Source organism: Carassius gibelio, chromosome B15 (assembly GCF_023724105.1).
Source record: "Carassius gibelio isolate Cgi1373 ecotype wild population from Czech Republic chromosome B15, carGib1.2-hapl.c, whole genome shotgun sequence".
NCBI classification, from domain to species: domain Eukaryota; kingdom Metazoa; phylum Chordata; class Actinopteri; order Cypriniformes; family Cyprinidae; genus Carassius; species Carassius gibelio.
Window position 1 is genome coordinate 5,904,682 of NC_068410.1, and position 12,226 is coordinate 5,916,907.

The following is a 12,226-nucleotide window of genomic DNA, read 5'->3' on the forward strand; positions in this document are numbered from 1 at the left end:
GTGTATATATGTGGTCACAATACCCACAACACTAGTGGTCATAGCAACTTGAGAGCATGGACATGTAACAAGAAGGAAGTGCACCAGACTGTCCCAGGTCTGAAAAATGTTCAGTGCCATCAACACACTAAATCCATACGTGCCCTGAAATCACAAGATTTTGAGGGAAAACTTTAAAGTGTAAATTAATTTAATTAGACATTACATATATTTTCTGTAATAAATAAAGTATTGAAAATGTTTTGGTTTTGATATGAGTGTGTGTATTTTATAAAACATTTGTAGCTGCTTTTTATCACTAAAATAAAAGCACCACAATTAAACTGTGTCTTAGGAACTACTGAGCAGAAACCTATTTATTATTATTATTATTATTATTATTATTTTAAGTTCAAATAATAAAATGAACAAAAATGTGTAATTAAAACACAGTAAAAACTTTACTTGCATTTATATAATGCTATGTTGTAAGTGTGCCCCATTAGTTAATCAGAAGTTCTGTGCACTTGTGGTCCTTACACCCACTTGAACCAAATAAAGGAAATACATCATGTAAGCAGACAAGTGATCAGTGCAAAGACTACAACGTGTGGGTATTGGGACCAGCCCAAATGCAATGTGGTGATCTGTTCACAAACAACTTTGTACTCTATTCAAGCCTGTATTAGAGCTGACCACTTGTGACCAGATCATGAAATGCATATTAATACCAGATGGAAAGGCTTTAAAAGTGAATCAGCTCCTTCGCCTCTTTTAAATCAAAAGCCTTAAGTAGACATTTTTTTTTCTCTTGATGCTCTCTACATTTCTGGCCATAGATGCTTTCTTTCTTGTATCCTGCTATCCTGTTCCACTGTTTACTATAGTGATCTTTCAAATACACAAACCCCCAGCCGCATGCTGGTGCAAACTTATTTTTGAAGGCATTTTAAAGAGGAAGTACATAAGAGGAAGGGTGCATTTTGTACATTGTTACTTGTATGCTGCTTCTGTAGTTCGGAAAACGAACGCTTCTGAGAACATTGTGACGGGGTTGACTTGAGAAAACAGTAAGAAGCTTTCTCTTTAACGCCATACATATGTTCTGTAGTAGGTTCTGTAATATGTAGTATGTTAAAAAATGGTAAATGCTGAAGTATAATGTTGTTTTGTTCTGTGCAGATTTGTGGAACACATTTAAAATGCATATCATCTCTTGCTGTACAATCCTCTTTATTTTGACATGTCGTGTACAGGTATACATCTTATATTGTGGTTTTCTAATGTTTTACATTTATCCTTATCTTTTTTTCAGTTAATTATGCTTTTAAAAAACATTATTGTGTTAAAAATGCTCTGTTCAACTTGTTTTATTTAAGACAAATGAAAATGACACACACAATGACTGGAAAATCACCTTCAATCCACCAGAAGTGACCGCCGTTTCAGGATTATGCGCTCTCATTTCATGTACCTTCATTCACCCAGACAAAGATCAAGCTCAAATTGATCAGGAAAATGTGTGTAATAATCCAACTGAATGTAAGAATGAAACTGAGATACAAATCGAAGGAAAACAGCTATTTGAAACAGAACAGATTAAGTTGCTTGAACCTGATCTGACCAAATACAACTGCAGCAGAATCATCAAAGAAATAAAAGAAGATGAAAGAGAAATTGTTTTCAAAATTGTGCAGAATAAAAAAACTTTATCTAAAGCCAGTGTCAAAATCATCATTCAAGGTAATGCTTACCTTTATTTAGCAAAGTTAAACAGGTCCTGTTTTTGCCTGGAGATTGCAGTTGTCTTTCAGTTCTTTATTGTTTCAGAAGGATGTTCTGTTTAAGATGTTTTAATGATTTCATAATCCCACAGAGGAACTATGCTGGACAACATTTCTTAAATAAAGAAAATTCAGCATATAGTTGTGTTAACCTAACTGCTACGTGTACACTGCTACAATATGCATTTCATTGTATGATCTGAATATATACTCAAAGAATGACTCTAAAATTTAGACTGTGGTAAATGTCAGCAATGTCTAACTTCTTGAGTACATCTATTTGCAGACGAGCCTATAATGAAGATTCCTCCTCTCAGAGAGGGAGAGAAGGCCGATCTGACATGTTCAGCTCCTTTTCCTTGTCCTGAAACTTCTCCAAATATAACATGGTGGATCAGGAAAAGAGGGGGAAACATCACTGATCTAAAGGACAACATCACTCTGAGCACCTCCGAAAGCCTTTACCTCTCAACTTTGACCTTAACTCCAACCTCTGACGATCACAATGCCACTGTAGGATGTAACATGAGCTACGGAAGCAAAATCATCAGTACAAATAGGACCCTCAACTTCACGTGTGAGTTTACAAATCTACATTTTAACTACTAAAACATTAAATGTAAAACTGTTCCTGTGTTTCAGTGGTAGAGCATTGCGATAGCAGTGCTAAAGGTTGAGGGTTAAATTCCCAAGGAACACACATACATGATAAAAAAATAAATGTATAACCTGAATGCACTGTAAGTCGCTATGGATAAAAGTGTCTGCTAAATGTACAAAAATGCCCTAGAACATTACATGAATAAAAAATCAGAAATATACAAAACTTTCAGTTCAGAAGAGCATATCTGTTACTGTAAGATTATTATTTATTTATTTTTGCATACAAGTGAATGTGCTGTCATTCACTTGTCATGCGACTGCTGGATCTGTGACGATAACCAACGTGACAAAGGAGCATGCTGGGGTTTACAGCTGTATGAGGACATTTCAGAACAAGACCCTGAATGCACTCATCACTATCAATATCCTTAGTAAGTAGAACCCACTGATCTATAATATAGAACTGGATTGCTCATGACGTCATGAGAGTGAAGCCGCCGCGCTGCCATATTTGTAATCCCTAGTGTACATAAACGTTCTATTGAGTTAATAGGTAATTGTATGATTTTAATGAGAAAACATCAACTAACAAGTCAGCATTTGTAAATCTGAAGTATCTCTGTACATTATTACAATGCAAACACCCTAGGCATGTAAATGGATATTTTTTTTATATCTAGAATTTCCTCTACTTATTAAAAAGCTACTTTTGTTACAGTAGCGAACATCATGAAAACGATAAACATCAGATGGACACAACCTCAACATATAAAACAAACGACAATGTACTTGTTCTGAAATCTGAATTTATTCAGAGAAATAACTGACTATATACAGCACGGATTTAAAGACATATAGCTTTATTTCCAAGATAGTAAGTCAAGCTTTATATATATATAATTTTAATTATAGAGCAATATTAACAACATAATCATATTATTCATTGTAACGTATTCAAATTTCTGATACTAATATGTTCATGTTTTAATAATTACTAAATAATTATAATTATAATGAAATAAACTATATTTAGTATTGGAGCGTTACCTGTGTCGTCAGTGCGCAGCAGACACACAGACCTAAACAGTTTACATTTATAGCTTATCCTGCCCAAAAGACTGTAAACACTGCAGGTAACATCTGAAGTAAAAATTAATTTACATACACTTGACATAAAATCTAGTCCCTTTGCCTGATATGCTTCAAATCGAGTGATTTTAGGACAGCGGTTTGAATGTGTCTCATTGGTGCTCTCAGCCAGTAGGGATCAGTAAGATGGCGGATCGAACACTTCCGGTGGCTTCACTGTCTGTTGGCAGTTTAGAACGCGATGAGCGATCCAGTCATATATATGTATACTGTAGATCAGTGGTAGATCCACATTCCACTGATAACCTAACAATATCACAGTCTTACAACATCACAAATTATGAAATGAAAATGTGCCAGCAACTGTTGAAATACTGAACTGCGATACATAAATCCTTCAAACATCAGAAGTTCATTGCGTGTTTGCAGGAGACATTCCTAAAGTCATAATATGCCTTTACTAATCATAAAATCTAATTCATCACATACCAGGTGTTACAACTGATTCAAAAGTGAACGAGTCCTCCAGTCCTAAAGGTAAAAACAACACACAGAATGACATCACTAGTACTACAGGTAATACTGAGCATTTACATACTGCAGAAACTGCATCTTTATTTCTGGGTGAATATGATTTAGCCATTTAGGATATTTTTCTTGTTTGACATTGTTGCGGAACAACACTGCTCTCAACCAATCAGATTTAGGGTGATGGTTAAGTTTAGGATTAGGGCTGGGGTTGAGGACTAAACAAAAGTATTATTAAACTAATATTTCCTTCTTATTTTACATTCAAGTTAAAGCGGCTTTTCAAGTGCATCTGGACATCAAAATGATAACAGCATTTCTGATGGGAATGTCAACTTCAGCAGTCATCTTCTCTGTGGTTTTGTGCAGTCAAGGGTCCTGGAAAAGGTATCACCTACATATATAAGTGAAAAGCTAAAATGTGCAACACTTTCAACAAAATGCATAGATTTTATATACTGATCATATAAAGGTGTTTGGAATGGTTGTTTGATTAAGTTTCTGGTTGATGAGAAATCATGTGAATACTGTCATCCGTAAACAGACACTCATTATTTTAATATGACACTCAAATAATTTACTGTGCTTTAATTCTGTCTTATTGCCTACACTCTTAAAAATAAAGGTGCTTTAAAGGTTCTTAACAGTGATGCCATAGAAGAAGCATTTTTGGTTCCACAAAGAACCATTCAGTCAAAGGTTCTTTAAAGAACCATCTCATTGACATTTTTATAATCTGAAAAATTTTCTTTTGTCACAAAGAAACTTTTATAAAGCAGAAAGGTTCTTTAGAGATTAAAGGTTCTTTATGGAAACATTGAGACCAAAATGTTATTCTATCTCTGGCATTGTGAAGCACATTTATTCATAAGAGTGTACATCATATCTTTTCCTGCAGGGACAAGACAAATGGATTGGTGGCCACGAGCACATACACTGAAGTTGTACTGGAATATTTTCAAGGAAAAAGTTTAAGGAGATACTGTATGAAAGAGTGAGATTAATCATTTGGATTAAATGATTTGAATTCATAACTTATAGTTTTTTTTTTTTATTATCATGTTGGATATAGATTTTTCTGAAATTGTAAAATATAATATATTAAGTCACTTCTTCACAAATTTAGAAACTTAATTCTGTCTGAGTTTATCTTTGTTATTGCTGAATGATTTCTCCTTGTTCAGAGATATTTTCTTTTACAAATAAAACAGTGTTAATTAATTCAAAGTGTTTTAATTTCATTCTTTCAGTGTTTTAGACTTTAGAGGATGTTATAGGACTAAAGGGAATTTTAGACTACTCAGGTTTACAGTACGTATATGATAAATGCAGATGAGAAGCTGTGAAGAACAGAATATATTAATTAATTTATTCATTCATTCATTCATTCATTTATATACTTATATATAATTACTAGTAATACTTTAGGTACATTTGGTATAAGATTAAGGATGAATTTGTGCATATTGTGAATTAAAATGAATAAAATAAACAGAATTTCCTGACATCCAGGAAGCCTTTTAGTAAAATAAGTCTATTTTTTTGTGTGTGTTCAAATACATTATTCATCATTTTTCTTTGTTCCTTATTCACCTAAATTCCTTAAAATTATTTAATGAAAAGAAAAAAAAAACACATTATATTTCCTTTGATGCCCATGACCAGAATCATGAGGTGAGTGGGCAGAGCTTCATTGCAGTTCTTTATGTATTTAGGACGAATGCCGTTTTTAAGGCCCTGTCCCAATAATAGATGTGTATATATGTGGTCACAATACCCACACTAGTGATAATAGCAACTTGAGAGCATGGACATGTAACAGGAAGTAAGTGCACCAGACTGTCCCAGGTCTGAACAATGTTCAGTGCCCTCAACACACTAAATCCATACATGCCCTGAAATCACACGATTTTAAGGGAAAACTTTAAAGTGTAAATTAATTTAATTAGACATTACATATATTTTCTGTAATAAATAAAGTATTGAAAATTTTTTGGTTTTGATATGAGTGTGTGTATTTTATAAAACATTTGTAGCTGCTTTTTTTCACTAAAATAAAAACACCACAATTAAACTGTGTCTTAGGAACTACTGAGCAGAAACCTATTTATTATTATTATTATTATTATTATTATTATTATTATTTTAAGTGCAAATAATAAAATGAACAAAAATGTGTAATTAAAACACAGTAAAAACTTTACTTGCATTTATATAATGCTATGTTGTAAGTGTGCCCCATTAGTTAATCAGAAGTTCTGTGCACTTGTGGTCCTTACACCCACTTGAACCAAATAAAGGAAATACATCATGTAAGCAGACAAGTGATCAGTGCAAAGACTACAACGTGTGGGTATTGGGACCAGCCCAAATGCAATGTGGTGATCTGTTCACAAACAACTTTGTACTCTATTCAAGCCTGTATTAGAGCTGACCACTTGTGACCAGATCATGAAATGCATATTAATACCAGATGGAAAGGCTTTAAAAGTGAATCAGCTCCTTCGCCTCTTTTAAATCAAAAGCCTTAAGTAGACTTTTTTTTTTCTCTTGATGCTCTCTACATTTCTGGCCATAGATGCTTTCTTTCTTGTATCCTGCTATCCTGTTCCACTGTTTACTATAGTGATCTTTCAAATACACAAACCCCCAGCCGCATGCTGGTGCAAACTTATTTTTGAAGGCATTTTAAAGAGGAAGTACATAAGAGGAAGGGTGCATTTTGTACATTGTTACTTGTATGCTGCTTCTGTAGTTCGGAAAACGAACGCTTCTGAGAACATTGTGACGGGGTTGACTTGAGAAAACAGTAAGAAGCTTTCTCTTTAACGCCATACATATGTTCTGTAGTAGGTTCTGTAATATGTAGTATGTTAAAAAATGGTAAATGCTGAAGTATAATGTTGTTTTGTTCTGTGCAGATTTGTGGAACACATTTAAAATGCATATCATCTCTTGCTGTACAATCCTCTTTATTTTGACATGTCGTGTACAGGTATACATCTTATATTGTGGTTTTCTAATGTTTTACATTTATCCTTATCTTTTTTTCAGTTAATTATGCTTTTAAAAAACATTATTGTGTTAAAAATGCTCTGTTCAACTTGTTTTATTTAAGACAAATGAAAATGACACACACAATGACTGGAAAATCACCTTCAATCCACCAGAAGTGACCGCCGTTTCAGGATTATGCGCTCTCATTTCATGTACCTTCATTCACCCAGACAAAGATCAAGCTCAAATTGATCAGGAAAATGTGTGTAATAATCAAACTGAATGTAAGAATGAAACTGAGATACAAATCGAAGGAAAACAGCTATTTGAAACAGAACAGATTAAGTTGCTTGAACCTGATCTGACCAAATACAACTGCAGCAGAATCATCAAAGAAATAAAAGAAGATGAAAGAGAAATTGTTTTCAAAATTGTGCAGAATAAAAAAACTTTATCTAAAGCCAGTGTCAAAATCATCATTCAAGGTAATGCTTACCTTTATTTAGCAAAGTTAAACAGGTCCTGTTTTTGCCTGGAGATTGCAGTTGTCTTTCAGTTCTTTATTGTTTCAGAAGGATGTTCTGTTTAAGATGTTTTAATGATTTCATAATCCCACAGAGGAACTATGCTGGACAACATTTCTTAAATAAAGAAAATTCAGCATATAGTTGTGTTAACCTAACTGCTACGTGTACACTGCTACAATATGCATTTCATTGTATGATCTGAATATATACTCAAAGAATGACTCTAAAGTTTAGACTGTGGTAAATGTCAGCAATGTCTAACTTCTTGAGTACATCTATTTGCAGACGAGCCTATAATGAAGATTCCTCCTCTCAGAGAGGGAGAGAAGGCCGATCTGACATGTTCAGCTCCTTTTCCTTGTCCTGAAACTTCTCCAAATATAACATGGTGGATCAGGAAAAGAGGGGGAAACATCACTGATCTAAAGGACAACATCACTCTGAGCACCTCCGAAAGCCTTTACCTCTCAACTTTGACCTTAACTCCAACCTCTGACGATCACAATGCCACTGTAGGATGTAACATGAGCTACGGAAGCAAAATCATCAGTACAAATAGGACCCTCAACTTCACGTGTGAGTTTACAAATCTACATTTTAACTACTAAAACATTAAATGTAAAACTGTTCCTGTGTTTCAGTGGTAGAGCATTGCGATAGCAGTGCTAAAGGTTGAGGGTTAAATTCCCAAGGAACACACATACATGATAAAAAAATAAATGTATAACCTGAATGCACTGTAAGTCGCTATGGATAAAAGTGTCTGCTAAATGTACAAAAATGCCCTAGAACATTACATAAATAAAAAATCTGAAATATACAAAACTTTCAGTTCAGAAGAGCATATCTGTTACTGTAAGATTATTATTTATTTATTTTTGCATACAAGTGAATGTGCTGTCAAAACTGATGTATTTATTTTGTTATTTTTTCAGCTGTAAAGAATCTAAATCAAGTGATGGAAGGTGGCACTCTCAGACTGAACTGCACTGTTGAGAGTCACCCACCATCATCTGATCCTGTATGGAGTTTCAATGGAAACATAGAAATATTCATGAACCAAACGTCTGCTGGATCTGTGACGATAACCAACGTGACAAAGGAGCATGCTGGGGTTTACAGCTGTATGAGGACATATCAGAACAAGACCCTGAATGCACTCATCACTATCAATATCCTTAGTAAGTAGAACCCACTGATCTATAATATAGAACTGGATTGCTCATGACGTCATGAGAGTGAAGCCGCCGCGCTGCCATATTTGTAATCCCTAGTGTACATAAACGTTCTATTGAGTTAATAGGTAATTGTATGATTTTAATGAGAAAACATCAACTAACAAGTCAGCATTTGTAAATCTGAAGTATCTCTGTACATTATTACAATGCAAACACCCTAGGCATGTAAATGGATATTTTTTTTTATATCTAGAATTTCCTCTACTTATTAAAAAGCTACTTTTGTTACAGTAGCGAACATCATGAAAACGATAAACATCAGATGGACACAACCTCAACATATAAAACAAACGACAATGTACTTGTTCTGAAATCTGAATTTATTCAGAGAAATAACTGACTATATACAGCACGGATTTAAAGACATATAGCTTTATTTCCAAGATAGTAAGTCAAGCTTTATATATATATAATTTTAATTATAGAGCAATATTAACAACATAATCATATTATTCATTGTAACGTATTCAAATTTCTGATACTAATATGTTCATGTTTTAATAATTACTAAATAATTATAATTATAATGAAATAAACTATATTTCGTATTGCAGCGTTACCTGTGTCGTCAGTGCGCAGCAGACACACAGACCTAAACAGTTTACATTTATAGCTTATCCTGCCCAAAAGACTGTAAACACTGCAGGTAACATCTGAAGTAAAAATTAATTTACATACACTTGACATAAAAACTAGTCCCTTTGCCTGATATGCTTCAAATCGAGTGATTTTAGGACAGCGGTTTGAATGTGTCTCATTGGTGCTCTCAGCCAGTAGGGATCAGTAAGATGGCGGATCGAACACTTCCGGTGGCTTCACTGTCTGTTGGCAGTTTAGAACGCGATGAGCGATCCAGTCATATATATGTATACTGTAGATCAGTGGTAGATCCACATTCCACTGATAACCTAACAATATCACAGTCTTACAACATCACAAATTATGAAATGAAAATGTGCCAGCAACTGTTGAAATACTGAACTGCGATACATAAATCCTTCAAACATCAGAAGTTCATTGCGTGTTTGCAGGAGACATTCCTAAAGTCATAATATGTCTTTACTAATTATAAAATCTAATTCATCACATACCAGGTGTTACAACTGATTCAAAAGTGAACGAGTCCTCCAGTCCTAAAGGTAAAAACAACACACAGAATGACATCACTAGTACTACAGGTAATACTGAGCATTTACATACTGCAGAAACTGCATCTTTATTTCAGGGTGAATATGATTTAGCCATTTAGGATATTTTTCTTGTTTGACATTGTTGCAGAACAACACTGCTCTCAACCAATCAGATTTAGGGTGATGGTTAAGTTTAGGATTAGGGCTGGGGTTGAGGCCTGAAAAAATTATTATTAAACTATAATTTTTCTCTGATTTTGGAGGCTATATATGATTAAATATTGGGTTAAATGTTGTTCTAGACCAAAAGGAAGATTCCAGGAACATGTCCTGCTTGGCCAAATCTAATACTCCCAACTCTGAACAATAGGCATGCCTTAATAAACTTTTATAGATATCATTAACAATTCTCTGTAAATTCAAGGTATAATAGATTTCTTGAAGAACTGGGACATCCCAAAGATAGTCACATTCGTGGCAGGAATGGTGTGTTCGGCGCTCATCTTCTCAGTGGTTTTGTGTTGTTGTGTGTCTTGCCACAGGTAGGCCTATCATTTACTTCCTTCTTCTCCTAAAAGGTGGCTGAAAGTTCGTTAAAATTTTATAGAGTTTATATGACTGATTCATGTCTCAAGTCTCATCAGCTGAAACTCTTTTCTTAACAGAGGCAAAAAACACAAAGTGCCAATTACAAATCCGGACACTGAGGTTAATTTGGAGGTAAGACAGAACCATAGGAACATAGGAACCGATATGTATAGTATTCACATTTTTTTAAAGTTTAACTATAACTTTTAGTTTCAACACACTTAATTTGGAAAGATCAAACACCATTGTGTCATAATGTCTTTTATGAAACAAAAAAAATTATCTTCTTTACTCTACCTAATATCGTTTGAAATGTTTGATTTTTTGTTTCTCTAAAAGCAAGAGCCTTAAAAATAGTTGACGTTGCATCAGGGCATCAGTGATGGGGCTCACAATCATGTATATAATAGTAATTTAATAATATTAATTAAAAGAAAATAAAAAATGTTGTGAATGACAAAGAATATTCAAATATTGCACCAGTTTTGACAGAATCTTTTAATTACTTCCCTACCATAAATAAATGTCAAAAAATAAAGATATGTTTTGTATGTATCAGATGGTGCAGACAGATACAGCTCAGACTGGAACAAATGAGGAAACACCTCTTCAGGGACAGCTTAATGGTGGGAACCCAAACACGACTGGAGTGACAGACGGAGCAGAAGAGGATGAAGCAGTCAGGATGGAGGGAAAAGAGGTCGACTACGCCAGCATTGACTACTCCCTTCTAAAGGACAGACCGCCTGAGGAGGAAGAGAAGGAACCAACTGACACAGACTACGCTGAGATCAAGAAGGACAAGATAGGAGATGGGAAGCAAAAGGAAGTCCTTCAGGATGGAGATGACCAGATTGAAACACAAGACCAGATGGAGGGAGAGGAGACACGTTATTCTAACTCAGAGGAGCTGAAAATTTAAGGATCTACACTCAACAATACGACAATTTGTAAGATCATTTTTACATATAAAGTTCAGATGCTTAAGAAGTATAAAATGTATTTTTTTTAGCTTTAATGTGTATAGCATTTATAGTTGGTAATTGCAACATATGACACTTCATTTGATTATTCTCGAACATCTGTTTATTTTATTTCTTTTATTGCGTGAAAACATAAATTTCCCATTTTTTGCAAGTTATTATTATTTTTTGTTTCTATATGCTTTTAATGTGCATTTAATGATGCTTCTGAGCTTTCTGAAACTGTTGCAAACTAATCTGAGTAAATTAAATAAAGTTGCTTTTATTGGTACAAAAGTGTCAGATTCATAAATAATTCAGCATTTAAATTGTTTATTGTTATATGGAGCTGTTATTTGTCAGCATACAGTAGGGCTTTGGTGATTTGGCAATCAAGGATAGTTTCTGAATCTTCTTTCCGAATGACACTTGACCTGAAGCGACTTCTGCAGTTTTTGCAACTGAAAGCTTGCAAAAGTAAACTGCATTGCAATCATTTCACAGAGTCACACGTAGGCCTTAAAGCTAAATCCACAAGATCTGAATAACGGCAAAAAATATTAGCGTTGTCACACAACTAATAACTAACTGTGAAGACACAAGTAACACCAGCATGAATAAAGTCACCAAAAAAAAAGAAAAAGAAAAAAAAAACATGCTACAATGCATCCTAGCAACCTACAAGCTTTTAACAGATCAACACAACATTGTACAATATGACATTGTATGTTCAGACTTGGCCTAACACCGAAATGTAATCTGCTTGTTTCTCCTCTGGAAAGGCGTTTGTATGAACAGGAT

At 34.2% G+C, this 12,226-nt stretch overlaps 1 protein-coding gene across 10 annotated transcripts; it reads left to right on the forward strand.

Moving 5' to 3' along the window:
- Window positions 1-890: 890 nt before the first annotated feature.
- Window positions 891-11,722, forward strand: LOC127972871 (myeloid cell surface antigen CD33). 10 transcript variants are annotated; one of them, XM_052576750.1, is made up of 9 exons: window positions 891-1,049; window positions 1,162-1,235; window positions 1,359-1,722; window positions 2,050-2,340; window positions 8,443-8,688; window positions 9,840-9,923; window positions 10,300-10,417; window positions 10,541-10,595; window positions 11,023-11,722. In XM_052576750.1, the coding sequence occupies exons 2-9, from the start codon at window positions 1,182-1,184 to the stop codon at window positions 11,383-11,385; spliced, it is 1,575 nt and encodes a 524-aa protein (XP_052432710.1). In that variant the 5' UTR covers window positions 891-1,049; window positions 1,162-1,181; the 3' UTR covers window positions 11,386-11,722. The 10 variants fall into 10 exon arrangements, with proteins under 10 accessions (XP_052432710.1, XP_052432715.1, XP_052432711.1 ...); XM_052576755.1 differs by having other exon boundaries at window positions 9,840-9,884; XM_052576751.1 differs by lacking the exon at window positions 2,050-2,340 and adding an exon at window positions 7,793-8,083.
- The last annotated feature ends 504 nt before the right edge of the window (window positions 11,723-12,226 follow it).

Excerpts from the sequence above, each read along its gene's own strand:
- LOC127972871 (XM_052576750.1), top strand. The coding sequence starts at position 1,182 with ATGCATATCATCTCTTGCTGTACAATCCTCTTTATTTTGACATGTCGT. Across the intron at positions 1,723-2,049 it reads TGTCAAAATCATCATTCAAG|ACGAGCCTATAATGAAGATT; the intron begins GTAATGCTTACC and ends ATCTATTTGCAG. Across the intron at positions 2,341-8,442 it reads TAGGACCCTCAACTTCACGT|CTGTAAAGAATCTAAATCAA; the intron begins GTGAGTTTACAA and ends TTATTTTTTCAG.